The 14,381-nt window shown below is 43.6% G+C and overlaps 1 protein-coding gene across 1 annotated transcript in view; it reads left to right on the top strand.

The window, feature by feature from the left end:
* ALK (anaplastic lymphoma receptor tyrosine kinase) overlaps positions 1-14,381 on the top strand; it is a gene marked incomplete at its 5' end in the record, with an annotated part of 125,632 nt that overhangs the window by 35,023 nt on the left and 76,228 nt on the right. The window contains 1 exon segment of the mRNA XM_015414879.1: positions 10,022-10,184. Coding sequence (XP_015270365.1) covers positions 10,022-10,184 — 163 coding nt within the window.

Here is a 14,381-nt window from a genome sequence, read left to right as displayed (position 1 = left end):
TAGTAGTGTAGCAGGAAACTTTTGTTACTATTATGAACAGAAGGAGGGAGTAACTATTTCCCTATAGTCTATCAAAGTGGTAAAAGGCTTCCCCCCCCACCCTTTACATGAATGATAATAGAATGTTCACCTGCCTTAGTAGTAGAGTACTATATGAGGAACAAACGTTAGAATTTAGCTTAGCTTCCATTGCAAATAGCGTGGGGGGGGGGAAGGCTGGAGATAATTGGGCCAGGATGTTCTGATTCCTTTCATTTTTTAGCCCTGGAACTCCCATGATCATCTTGAAGCTGATGGCCAATTTTGAGATTTCTAGTTTTATTTTCTGATGAGTTATGCCTGTCACAAATGGACAGACAGATGACATGTGGATTCTATTATTATATAGATGCAAGGTAGCAGCCAACCAAGTGATTTTGTTTTGTTATGATATTTGGTTTGGATCAGGGTCCTGTGTGGAGGGGGCAGGTGGGACCTTTGTCCAGGGTCCCATGGTGGTTCTCAGCAGCCCTGTTCCCTTCTGACACCTTTCTCCCACTTGAAAAAGCAGCCCCTGTGGCTGTATTGTGAAAAGGGGGGGGGACCCTTAAAATTATCATGGAAATATGTGGAACTTGTTGTTCCACCCTCCAAATTCCTCTTCCCATAATAAATTATTGTGGCGTGTACCCTAAATTCCTACTATTGTTTAACATTGTGTTTCTATAGCAACAGATATTCTTGCCGCATGGCATTTAACACTAGAGTGAGAGCTCTGACATAGATTACATTATTGAGGTGTGCAGGATCCATTGGAGAAGGAAAGATAAGTTGTAACACAGGCATTATTATAATGTGAATGGATGAAATGGAAATAGCTGTATCTTCCCCCTCATTGGTAATGTGGGTGTAGCTTGCTTCTGTCTGAGGTGTGCCTTCTGATGATTAGTTCTGCCTCATATTGACCATTGCTAAGATTTTGCTGCATAAGTGGTGATGAAGATGGGGCGGTGGAGAACAATTTCCTACTGGTGGTACAAAGCTTCAGTTTACAGCAACTTGTCTACTGTGAGCCCATGTATAATGGCTTTGAACTGTGTGAGTGGGCAGGGGTGTAGGCTTTCTAATTTCTTAAAGGGGGCTGGAACAAACCTGGAATACAGGTGGGACCAAATCTGGGTCAATCCACAGAACAGAGCCAAATCCAAGAACCAGTAAAAACTGCTCATACTTCCCCCCCTGCCATAATTTCCTCATCTACATAATTTAAATTGTAAAAACAGAGGCGCAAAGAGGGTTTGCCTACAGTTAATTTTATAGTTTGAAATCAGCAAACCAGATGTTGGGAAGATACAGAGAGAGAGAGAGAGCGCTTTACTACTTGCACACAAAGGTTCTATAGTTTAGCTTCTTATGGGCAGTGAAATTAAGGACAAAGACATAACATCTAATAATTAACAAAGGTGAACAATCAAAAGAGTTTAATTAGAAATCACACAGAAAATAGTTGGCTTCAGATGCAGACACTAAAATATGACACAGTTATCAAAATGCTGGGATTCTAATTCTTATTATCAAAAGAAAATTGTTATGAACTCAGCCTCCAAATTATCTTAAGGTCTCTGGGTAAGCAAAGCTTAAGGTACTGGAAGAAACTGTTGAAAAGGTACAAATTAGTCCATCCTTGGGCACCAATTTACCAGGCTTACAAGAGGGAACGTTAAGATGGTTTATGGAATCAAAGATCATGGGTCTGTATGCTTGCATAAAGGTGGGAAATCTTACAAGTGACACATCTTTTAGTTAAAACAAAATAATAACTTTATGAGAGAACTCAACATCTTGTGCTGTGAACCTGGAAAAGTAGGGGAGGGGAGACTGATGCTGCCCATGCCTTTCTTGCAAGTGTTTGCAAGTTATCTGTAGTAAAAGTGCTTCAGAGTTCTTTCTTTGCAGAACTGTCCAAAGTGAGCCTAGTGGTCAAAGTTCTTCTGGTTTCTATATGATACTAGGCGTTTGATTCTATCAGAGTTTGGGGCAGAGTTTCTTCCCTTATTATTCTTTGGCTCTAGACCAAATGAGATCTCTTCACCTGCTGCTACATCTGATACCCCTCCACTGAATTTTTAGAGCAACCTTTAATAGCTTGGTAGCCTGCCATTCTTTAAAGGAGCTACTCACAGTCTGATCTGAATAGCCCAGGATCTTGTCAGATCTCGGAAGCTGAGCAGGGTCGGTCCTAGCTAGTATTTGGATGAGACAGCACCACGGAAGTCCAAGGTCATGACTCAGAAGCAGGCAATGGCAAATCATCTCTGAATGTCTCTTGCCTTGAAAATCCTATGGGGTCACCATAAATTGGTTGTGAATGCTCTGTAGGATTTTGTGACCTGTTTATTTAGAAAAGAAAATAGGACACAAGAAAAATCAAGATGATAATTTAGCCTCAGGTATGAGGAGTTTGCTGCGGTGGCTCAGAGGTTAAGACATTGAAGCTGCAGACCAGAAGGTCTGTAGCTCGGCAGTTTGAGACCCGAGTGCCACGTGATGGAGTGAGCTCCTGTCTCTGGCCCCAGCTCCTGCCAACCTAGCAGTTTGAAAGCAAGAAATTACAAGTAGATAAATAGGTGCCACTTTGGTGGGAAGGTAACAGCGTTCCGTGCACCTTGGTGTTTAGTCATGCCGGCCACATGACCACGGAAACGTCTTTGGACAGTGCTGGCTCTTCGGCTTGGAAACGGAGATGAGCATCTTCCCATAGAGTCGGATTCTACTTTTTCTTTACATTTTTATGAGGAAACCATTCCTGTTACCTTTTTATGAGGAAACTCATTCCCAAGAGCTTGGTAGTAGGTGAAGTCATTTCCCGCTAAACAGTGTTGCCACTCCTGCCCACCACCTGTATTTCTTTAGGGCTTCTGTGAGAATTTTGAACCTAAAATAAATAGAGGTTGACAGCAGCATGTCTGGTTGACTGACTCCTCAGTTTTCTGAACTGACAAGTAATATTGGAGCCCTTAAGCTTCAGACACCTTAAGGCAAAACACCTTGAATTTTCAGTTAAAAGTTCAGCTGTCAGAGAATAAGATCTTATAACTGATGTCAATAGTTAAGGCAAAAGTCTGTTCCTTTTGAAAATGTGGACTTCAGAGTTTCCATTCAGGAACTTTGTTAAAATCTTGACTGGGGAGTTTGCAGCTTGCAGGCATGCTCTGGGTAATAAGATTATCCAGCCAGTGTTGAATCTCTGTTATGCACTGCAGAACAAAGGGAGAGCCTTGCATTTGCCAGTACAATGCACAACAGCTTTACGGTTGTTTGCAGATGGAAAATGCTACACTGCAGTCTCTGGAGCTAGTTAAAGGGTTCCATTTCAGCACAGCTACTTTCATCTGTGGAGATCAAAAGCTATGCTCCAAATTGAATTACACAAAACTGCCGGAACATGTGGCAACCTGTAGAAACCAATCTGTATGAAGTTTTAATGGGTTGTGTGTGACACCCTGAAGTTTATTCCCATCCTTGGGGGAGGATAGGAAAAATCAATAAGATACACTAGAGAAACGTTTGTTGTTGCTCTTTTATTGGAAACTATCTCCTCTGAGGTTGCTTAGTGTTAAAAGAGCTTTGGATGCTTGTTTTGATATTCTCGAGGCTTCAGGCAAGTGTTACATTTAATAAAGATTTTAGATCAATTTGAGTTTTGTGGAAACTGCTTGGAAGATGGAGAAAAATTAAATCAGTCTGTTGTGCAGACCTTTCCATTGTATTTATATTCAGATGATGCAAATGGAATCTTCACAGAAATAAAGGGTAAAACACAAAGGGGATGGAATGGAGAATCCCCTCACCAAAATGCCAACAATTCCCCTAGAGGTTTAGCATTGACTCCTACATCTGATACTACTAAATTTTTGCAGACCTCCAACTCGGGGACCTAGGCTGCTGTTAGCCAAATTGCCTTATCTCTCCTTATATATAAAAGAGTTTTGGTGTGACTCCTGGACACGCTCCCACAGCCTTTGCCTGCTCAGCTGCCCGTCTCGCGGACTCCCAATCCCCTGGCTGCATTGCCTCGCTGCGTTGGCTTGGCCCCACCCACAGAGCCAGCAGCCAGCATTTCACTCTCAGTCTGGAGGGAGCCAGCGAAGGGGATGGATGCTCCGCTGAGGGAGCAGCAACCCCTCCACGGGGGAGAAGGAGGCAGCAGCAAGCAGCAGCTAGCAGGGGAAGCACTCACCTTCACTGCCCCTCATGGCCCCTCTCCCTTGGCCACAAGGCCCGCGCTTTGTCAGGGTGATAGCTCAGCAGCTGCACCGCAGAGAAGGCTGCTTAATGCCTTTCAACGGCTCCCCCACCTTCTTCCAGCAGCAGCGGCAGCGCCAAAGAGGGTCTGGCCTGGAGGAAACGAGCTGCAGCTCCTGGAAAACCGGACTCTCTCCTGAGGAAGACACTTCTCTTGGATCCTGTGACTGTCTCCTCAGTGGGTCTTGGTAGGCAACCAACTTCTGTCAGGGGGGAAAAAAGGACTTTCAGCAGAACCCCCCCTCCCACTGCACTTGGAGAGGGTGAGGTTTGAGGAGGGGTGGGACCTCAGACAGTCGCAAGGGCATAGACTCCACCCTCCAAACCAGCCATTCCCTCATGGGGAACCATTGTTGCCAATCTCCAGGTGGGGGCTGGAGATCACTCAAAATTACACCTGCTCTCTACGAGGGAGAGGGAGGAGATGGAAAGCTGAAGCCAGGGGGCAGGTAGCAGTAGGTTGACGGTTGTCTGGGAGGGAGATAGAGTTGCCAACTCCAGGCTGGGGAATTCCTGGAGATTTGAGGGGTGGAGCCTGGAGAGGGTGAGGTGTGAGGAGGGGTGGGACCTCAGACAGGTGCAATGCCATAGACTCCACCGTTCAAACCAGCCATTCCCTCATGGGGAAGCATTGCTGCCCATCTCCAGGTGGGGGCGGGAGATTACTCAGAATTACACCTGCTCTCTAGGAGGGAGGGGGAAGAGATTGGAAGCTGAAGCCAGGGGGCAGATAACAGTAGGTTGACGGTTGGATGGGGGAACCATTGTTTCCAGTCTCCAATGGAGAGATGGAGATCACACAGAATTACAACTGCTCTTCAGATGGCAGAGATCAGTTCCCAGGAGAAAATGGTGGACTCTCTGTCATTATACCCTGCTGAGGTCACCACAGCAAATTGACACTCCCAGAGCCTCTTCCTAGAGCTCGTTGTATCTATTTCCACAACGGGCCTTATTCCTAGTTTCTTATAAATATGGGGGAATTTGAATATTAAATGGCAATGGCTATACACAGGAGCAATAACCTGTGTATAGTAAAGTTATGTATACCAGAGTCCAATTTATCCAGATCCCCAGAAATAGACTCAGAGGCTAGATATCAAATAGAATGATTTATTTTACTAATAATTCTCACACACTTACAATATAAAAACAATCCCACACTCAATCTATACAGACCTAAGAATCTTAGATAGAAAAGGTACAGCAACAGTTGCATTAGCAGGAAGGTATCACTGACTGGGGTGATACTTTACCTGTCCGACATGGTGAGGTGATCCTGCAGTGAATATAGGGGAAAATAGTAGGGGTTGCATGTTGGTCATCAGCAAACATGGTAGACTCCAGACAGCACTACAAATAGAGTCAGCAAGATAGGGTGGTGTCAGGTAAGTAGGAAGTCTGGATTAAGAAGGAAGCTCTTTATGTTCTTGCTGGCTGAATCCTTTTCCCCACTGGGGGCTGGACACATGTGAAGCAAGTGACCAGCTCCTTTGGTGTAGTGGTTAAGTGTGCGGACTCTAATCTGGGAGAACCAGGTTTGATTCCCCAGTCCTCCACTTGCACCTGGCTGGATGACCTTGGGCAAGCCATAGTTCTGTCAGAGGTATTCTTGAAAAAGAGCAGTTTCTGTCAGAGCTCTTTCATCCCCACCTACCTCACAGGGTGTCTGTTGTGGGGAGGGGAAGGGAAAGGAGTTTGTAAGCCACTCTGAGACTCCTTTGGTTTGTGAAGGGCGGGGTATCAATTCAATCTCTTCTTCTTCTTCTTCTTCATGTGACACTGTCAGCCCTTGTCAGAGTATGAGCAGAAAGGACTGTGTGAATGGGTTCTTAGAGTCCTTAGTGTCCAGGTTTTGCTTGAGTGATTTTGAGGGCCAAAAATTTAGTGTGCAGTCTTGCACATAGTTGCTAGGTTGAAATGAGTGAGATTTGAATGCAGTAACTATACAGTGTTATAATCTTAGAATCAAATGTGCCTGTACAGCTTTTGTTGGAATATAGAAGTGAATTTGGGTTATGATTGTTTTTTTCATTCGGACAATGGTGAATTTTTCTGAAAATGCAATTATCTGAAAAAAATATTTTCTTCTTATCTTTTCCCCTCTTGTCAGGTGCTGTAGCTTTTAAAACTAAATATGTGATCTTATCATCTTTCATTTCTCTATCTAAAACTGCATTTTAAAATGAAATAAATGGAGATGTCAGTTCAACAAGGTGTAAGAGTCACTTTTAACTTGTTCAGCATTGGATGGCCTCTGTCTTGTTGGGGTAAAAGAGTCAACAAGAACGAATTTGCTTTCTTAGATTATATCTCTTGAGTGACATTTCCAGACGGACAAACAAAATAGGCTATTACACAACTAGAAGTGAAAGGGATAAGATTAATTGCCTGATCCTGTGAACCCACTGTGCTGAGACTGAAGCCCACGGAGATCACGAGATGGCGTTCCAGCAGTGGCAGAGCTGGGGAAATCTAGATCCAACATTGATGGCCCAGTCATTGACACTTCTCACTAATTCAGGGCTGAGTGGTTAGAGGAACAGATTTCTGGACCAAAAGGGTGAGCTGCTTTGGCAGAAAATCACATGTGCTGGTCAGTATATAACTATGATCACCAGACATCTTTTGTCTGTTTCGATTATGCCTAAATGTATTAGCCTGTTTGTCCAGAGACAGTTTTTGTCGAGATCTGAAACTGAGTGGACTTGAAGGATGAATTTTTGATAATAGGAAAGTGTTTGGTATACTAGGAAATAGTTACTAAATTGCCATTATTTCTCAACCAGATATAGGGATTTTTCCTTGCGCCTTCATTTTTCCTGTTTTAATATTCTCTATTGCTGTGTGGCTCACCACCTCCCCCTTTACTTCTTTCAAGGTCGCCTACTCCCACCTGCAGGAGCACATTTAATTTTTCACCAGAGATATGTGAACTGTCTTTTATTATTCCTGGAATAAGGCTTTTGCTTGCTCATTTTATCCAGCATATGTTCCGCTGCATCTGGCTCAAGCCTAGTGGGATAGCAAAGTGTTAATACACCAAGATTTCTGGCAGGATGGCCCTCAGTTTTCTTATTAGTAATTAAGCTGATGAACATAAATTTCCGTGGGAGTCCCTCATTTTCAGAACAATTGCAATATCATAGGAAAGGCTAGAAGTCTAACTAGCTTTCTATGTCGAAATCTTTACACCATAATTTAAAATTCTGCAGATTCTTCCATATGGGTTTTCTTCTTTCTCCCAAGGCAACATGGAAATAGGAACTTTATGAGTGCCTTTGACATCTCATTAAAGTTAAAACAAAACTCCCATTTATATTACAGATTAGGATTATGGTGCTCATGTCTTGGTCCGATGAGCTGCTGTACCAAAGTGTAAGGTTCTAACAATGGAACGAAGGGATGAGTCATTCCCTAGACTTCTACCACCCACCTAAGAAATTAACCACTAGTGTAAGACAGTGACAGTGATGTGACAGTGCAAACTAGGAATGGGCATGAACCACATTTTTGTGGTTCAGTTTGGTTAATGACTGACCCACAAATGGAACCACAAACTAAACCGATATGCCAGCCCTGAACCAAGCCATTCATATAGGTTTGTGGGCCATTTAAAGTTTAAAACCCTGGTTTCTGGGTGAAATGGCCCCTGGAAGGCACTTAACCCCTTCCTATCTGGTGGTCATGGAAAGATGTGGCCAGCAAAAAGGTGGGGTGAAGTGTCCCTGGAAAGGCACTTCAGCCCTTCCTTTCTGCTAGCCCAGCTGTCTCAGGCCTGCTTGCACAGCCTTTTTAAAGGGGCTGCACCAGGCAGCCTGAGGCAGCTGAGCTGGCCCAGAGAGACTGCTCCATGCCAGCCCAGCTGTCTTGGGCCCGCTCATGCAGCCTGTTTAAAGGAGCTGCACCAAGCACCCCGAGGCAGCTGAGATGGTGGGGAGAAACTTCTCTATGCCCACTCAGCTGCCTCAGGGTGCCAGGCACAGCCCCTTTAAATAAGCTGCACAAGTGAGCCTGAGACAGCTGGCAATCCGCGGACAGCAGAAAGGTGAGGGTAAAGTGCCCCCAGGAAGGAACTTCACCTCTTCCGTTTAAACTCTCCTTTCTGCTGCCCATGGCTTTTCCTGGGAAGCAGAAAGCAGGCTATTTAAACCCCTGTTTTCTGATCCCAGTGGATAGCCAGTGGTGGTTGAAATGGCTCCAAGCCATTTAAACCTTGTTTTCTGCTCCCACAAAAAGCCATGGAGAGCTGAAAGCAGGGTTTAAATGGCATGGAGCCATTTAAACTGAACAATTGAGCAGCAGGGAGCTCCCAGCCACTCAGCTGTTTCTCCTGAAGAGCAGAAATTGCTCTTCACGAAACATCACAAACCACCATTAATTGCACCAAAATTCATGGTAATTCATCTCAGTTCTTCAGTTCACAAACTTTGGTTCGTGAACCCCCAACAGGCCAAAATTCATGACCAACTTTGGTTCATCAGCCGGGTCATTTCCATCGCTAGTGCAAACTGCTCCAAAGTTCACTGCTTTGTGGAACAGAAGATTCCCTTCACAGAAGCTGAATCTTCAGTCTGTCTATAGGAAACTACCCCTAAACAGATGCAGCTACCTGGATTCCATAATGTATCCATTATAGTTCAGAGGGTTTCTGCAATACAGTGGGACATGCCATTCCACTAATGATGTCATCACACAGTGCCATCGTAGAAAGCCTCTGAATGCATAGGCCTACCACATGCATAGGTCTACCACATTTCAGGAGCCACCACAAATGCCATTGGATCCTGTCGGATTCCAGTAATCTTGATGGTGGAGCAAGAGTTTCCAGAATCCAGCAAACTAAGCATTCTGAAAGAAGGGGCATGAAAATTTGGTAGTCTTTCACGTGAAGAACATAGGTTTTCCATGTGAGATGGTTCTGTCCATGAGATCTACATGTTCAGCTGCCCCAAAGAACAGAGGCACTGATAATTTGCCTCAGTGGTTTTATATTATGACCACCAGTTTCAGCAGCAAAAAATTATTTATTGCAGTTATATTCTAAAGATCCTGAGGCTATGTACATAGGTCTCTGTAGCTGTCTGCCATCCAGGTACTGAGCAGGCTCAGACCTGCTGAGATTCCATGAAGTTGCTCAAGCCCTTCCTTTATCTATTAAGGATAAACTTCTGCCAAAGAGTACTATTCTTTTTCATGATTTATGAATACTGGCAATTAATATTACAGTGCAGTGGTCCTTTCATTACTTGAAGGTATGAAACAGTGTTGCAAAATTACCTGGTATTGAAAGTATGCAATAGTGAAGATTTCTAAAAATATTACTAAATTTACATATGTTCTAATGATGCTGCTGGTTGTTTCAATGTTTGTTTCTCCAGTACCTTTATACTGTACACTTTGGGGAACAATTATTCATCTATCATTTAAATGAAATTGCTGTAGTCTGCTCTGAACCCAGAGAATAGGATGGTTGCCTCTAATATATGGTGTGGTTTAAGTCACACTTTTCTCCATCTGTACCAATGGTAACAAATATTTGTTGTTCCCTTCTGTAGAATGCAAAGATGTACATTTACAGGAGCATTATGGAGCCGTGAAGTTACTGTTACATTCCAGTGCTCTTCTCCCAATGGCATATAATGCATTTTTTCCCTTTAATGTCCAGTAAAGGTAGCAAAGCCAGAGAAGGATGTATGTGATGCTCAAAATATATATTTGCATGTGTCTCTTTCAGTTCATTGGCTGTTCACCACTTGCGGTGCCAGCGGACCTGAAGGGCCCATCCAGACCCAATGCAATGATGCCTATAGGAATTCCAACCTCAGTGTAGTGGTAGGGACAGAGGAAAATTTCCCAGGCGTTCAGATTTGGAGAGTGCCTGAAACCAATACTTACAGGTAAGAATTCTTCTGTTATTTTGCTAGGCCTTATGTCTTAAACATTCTAAAACCTATAGCTAAGCCCCAGAATGCAAGAAGCAATAATGAGGACAGAGCCTCTGAGCATGAGTAGAAATAAGTGCTGCTATTTGAACAGGGTAATCAAAGACTTTCCAAATAATGTAAAAGATTCCAATTAATCAGTCAAAGCTCTTTCTCCTTACCTCTCTCTTTTTTTCTCTTCCACATTGGTCTTTACCATTTTCCTCTGTCCATTTCACATGGACAACGGGAATGGTTAGACATAGTTAGATGGAGGTATAAAGGCTTGGAATTTTCCTGTATGCTGACACCATTACTGAATCTTGCCTAACCTAGCCTCTTGAAGGAGTTGACTTGGCAAGCAAAAAGGATAGTTAACCTGCCCCACCTCCAGGGACATCACACTGGGCATTTTAAGAATGGTTTAAGGCTGTATTTCTGCAGGTACCCTTGGGAACAAGCCCCTTTCAGATAAATGGGACTTGCTTGTGGGCAGCCTAATCCAAGAAGCATGGGGGTTGTCTTCAGAATTATTGGCATTGTTCATATACACATTTAATTATTAATCTATTAATTTATATTTAATTAGGTGACAGCTGTTTTAACTAGCCTTTTCATTACCATCAAAGACTTTAATTGGTTTTTAAATAGTATTATAGATACAAAAAACACTCCATTGTTTGCATATCTGCTGTGAAATATACTGACTGAATTGTTGACACATGAATCTTTACCTCTGGGTATGTCTGCAATTTGAATGCCACATTTTTAGCAGGTATGCAGTGGCATGAAAGAGTTCTACTCTGCAGTTTCTATTGTACTTAGTTTGTGGCAGTGAAGCCTCTGACATTGGTTGGCTGGGCTGGTATGGTAGCACAGAATAGTCAATTGCTCCAGGAAATAAAATAGTCACAGCATACCTTCTATGAGAAAAGGGGAACGCCCTAGTTTTGCTGCTATTAAAACTTCCCTCAAAGACAGGGCAATTTCTCACTAGAGCTGCCTCGCAGCTCAGAGCTGTTTGCCCCAACACAAACATGTCAATTTCACACCCGAGGCTGCGGGGCTGCATTTGACTCGGGGCTTCGCCCGATTTCCTCCGCAGTTTCATGATCCTCAAAAACCAGGATCACGAAAGTGTGGAGGAAATCGGGCGAAGCCCCAAGTCAAAATGCAGCCCCGGAGCTTCGGGTGTGAAATTGACATGTTTGTGTCGGGGCAAACGGCGCTGTGCTGCGAGGCAGCTCTGGTGAGAAATCGCCCACAGACTAAGGACTGGCTCCAGGATATCAGGAGCAAAGTGGTTGGGAGCCCAGAGCTAAGATTGGGAAGGGTATAGCCAAATCAAAAGAGAGGCCAACAGCTCCCATCTTTTGGTGATTATATTTAGGGAGGCTTGGAAGACTGTAGGACTATTGAGCAGGAAGCCGAGAATACCATGATTTTTGCTTGTAATTAGGACTTTCACTCAATTCAGGACATCTGAGTTTATTAATCTATAAGTTTTAGGTGATTAGTCAATTAAACATGCACACGAATAAAAGAAATCATTCTGAAAACATTGTTTTTAACCTGAGCTCATATATTTTGCTGTGAGTCCATCTTAGAAGAAGCATCCGTTCCAAGGTGAGAGAAAGTGGAATGCCTCTTCTCAGATAGTGCTGGTTTCCTGAAGTCTCGGAAGTATTTTATTTATGATATATATTTTTACATTAATTTTTTAAAATCTGCTGTCTTGAATATTTGGGAGAATTAAAAGGTTTTCAATCAATTAGTTGATTAATTAGTTGATTAGATTCGATAATTATAGATTTAATAATTATAACTAATATTTAATCACATTTCCTACAGCAATCACAATATGGGTGTTATGCATATGCCAATTTAATTAATTAATCTATAACATTTTCTCCCCTCAATAACTCATTCTATCAGTGTCCAACCATAAACTCCAAGTTTTACGATTCATGATAAAATGCAAATATTTTAGTAACTTGGAGATTAAATCAAGCATTTTTATTGGTGGTATAAAATTCTCAACTAATTTTCCCGGCTCAGATTTTGATCGCTATATTTGAGGTGAGAAAACAACTTTCCTCTGGCCAAATTGGCTGTTTTTCTCACTTGCTTATCTGGAGTTATCACATAAATCTGGTATATGTTGGTCCTGCCTTGGGATGAGGTAATAGATTTCAGTTTTAAGATACTGGCAATGCCATCCTAAAAATACTTTCCTAGGAGTAAGCCTCACTGAATAGCCTTGAGTTGGATTCTGAGGAGCCCCGTAGCCAGGAATGTTTATTGGGGGGGCATTTAGAATCCTCAGGGAGCAGCAGGTAATCAAATTAAAGAAATTTTGATAGCCTTAATTGAATTACCTAATTCCCTCCCTGCAGGCTGCAGCAGCAGCATGATCTTCAAAGGAGACCGGCACAGAGGAAGCAGGGTCTGGGCTCCGTGAATCAGTTTTCTGTTTCCTTGGGAGTTGAGCAGCATTTGGGGAGGGCGGGGGAAAGAGGGCAGAATTGTGCGAACACTCCCAGTGGTTGTGTGTGTGTGAGTGTGTCTGCTACTGCTTCTCCTCCTTGAGTAACTGCTACAGTTTGGCAATGAGAGGAACACAGGAAGCAATAGGAGCTTCACAGGGCACAGAGCAAAGAGAGATCCAGGAAGAAAAGAGCTGCACTCTATGTCTTCATGCCCTTGAAATCTGCCATCCCCGTCAGCGCTGCAGAGGCACAGAGAAGCCGGCTCCATGGTCAGCCAGTCTCCTGACACACAGGCCAGTCCTGCCCACCATGACAGGAATTAGGGCTTCCCTTCCCACATCCCCCCTGGCCGGCCACCCCGTGCTCACCCCACAAGCCTGGAGATGGCCCAGGAGACCATGGTGCTACTGAGGGCCAGGCTGCCAAGGCTCAACTTCAGTCCTCTCCCTCCCAGGCATGGAGTGACCTGGAGGCCTACACCCGGCCCCGCCTGCTTCCCCGTGGCCCAGAAAGCCGGGCAGAGGAGGAGAGGGCCCAAGAGAGATTTCTCCAACTCACCCAGTGCTTTCTCTTCTCCAGCATCCCTTTATCACCCCCACCAAGGATCTCACCCCTCATGCAGCAGCATGCGGAGCAGCTGTGCCAACTTATTTTTTTTTAATTTAAAAATCCAGAGAAGATTCATGAGAGATCAGGGCAAATTCAGGGGGGGTGTTGCTCCAAATGCAGCCCTGTGGCTATGGGCCTGATTCTGAGTCCATCTGCTAGAATTACGCTGTGAGGCATCTGTGAGTCTATGTCGAAATCCACTAACAATATACAGCATGAGGAAAATATATTTTCATAATCACTTTTGCACTTCTTGAAACAGCATGCAGCAACACATGGCTCTTTCAAGGTACAGAGGATCTAGACCATGTTCTTCTTTCCTCAGGGGCTTCCCCATTCACTTCCAAGGAAGGCTGACTCTATGCACGCAAATGGGTGACGAATGGCGGAGTCTCTTCTGTTGAACTGCAAGGGCTAGCCCATACACCGAAGGGCTCCTTCTGTGCCTTGCAGCACATACAGAGCTCTGGATCCTAGTGTGAAACAATTATTTAAAATGTTGATATGGCACATAAACAAATACTGTCTGTCTCTTATTTTTTTTTAATCTGATGCCAATGAGTTTAGCCCAAAGGCTGATCAGAGCACATTCTGCTATAACCATTAAGGTAAACTTAACAAGGGGTAGTGCTTAATTAGCAACATTTTAGCCAGCTGGTGGTGATGTGCAAATATGATTGTGTCTAATGTAAATAGTCTTTTACTAAGCAAATATGTATTTATGTTGTTGATAATTGAAATAAGAGAGTCAGCAGTTAAGCCACTGGTGGCTGAACTCTATGATGTAGGCAGTCTTTTTAAACCAGCCCCTTTCCCCCACTGGAAACGGGGAATCTTGGCATAGCATTACATACATTTTTAAATCTAGTACTGTGTATATGCCACTGATTTTCAGGTAGGTCTCTTTATTGAAGATCGAGGTGTCATGTTTAAATAGCTGAAGTACAATGTGCTGTTTTAGGTTTTACTTTTTTGTTTTGATTGGAAAAGTGACATTGCACGATAGATTTTAGATTCTGAGCATCCATGACTTAGTGTTACAGCCATACAAAATAACAGAGCAGGCGCCTAGTGA

This window comes from Gekko japonicus, unplaced genomic scaffold (genome assembly GCF_001447785.1).
Source record: "Gekko japonicus isolate JY-2015 unplaced genomic scaffold, Gekko_japonicus_V1.1 scaffold2476, whole genome shotgun sequence".
In the NCBI taxonomy this organism is placed as follows: Eukaryota; Metazoa; Chordata; class Lepidosauria; order Squamata; family Gekkonidae; genus Gekko; species Gekko japonicus.
The sequence above is the reverse complement of the archived record's forward strand: the minus strand, read 5'-3'. Positions and strand labels throughout refer to the sequence as shown.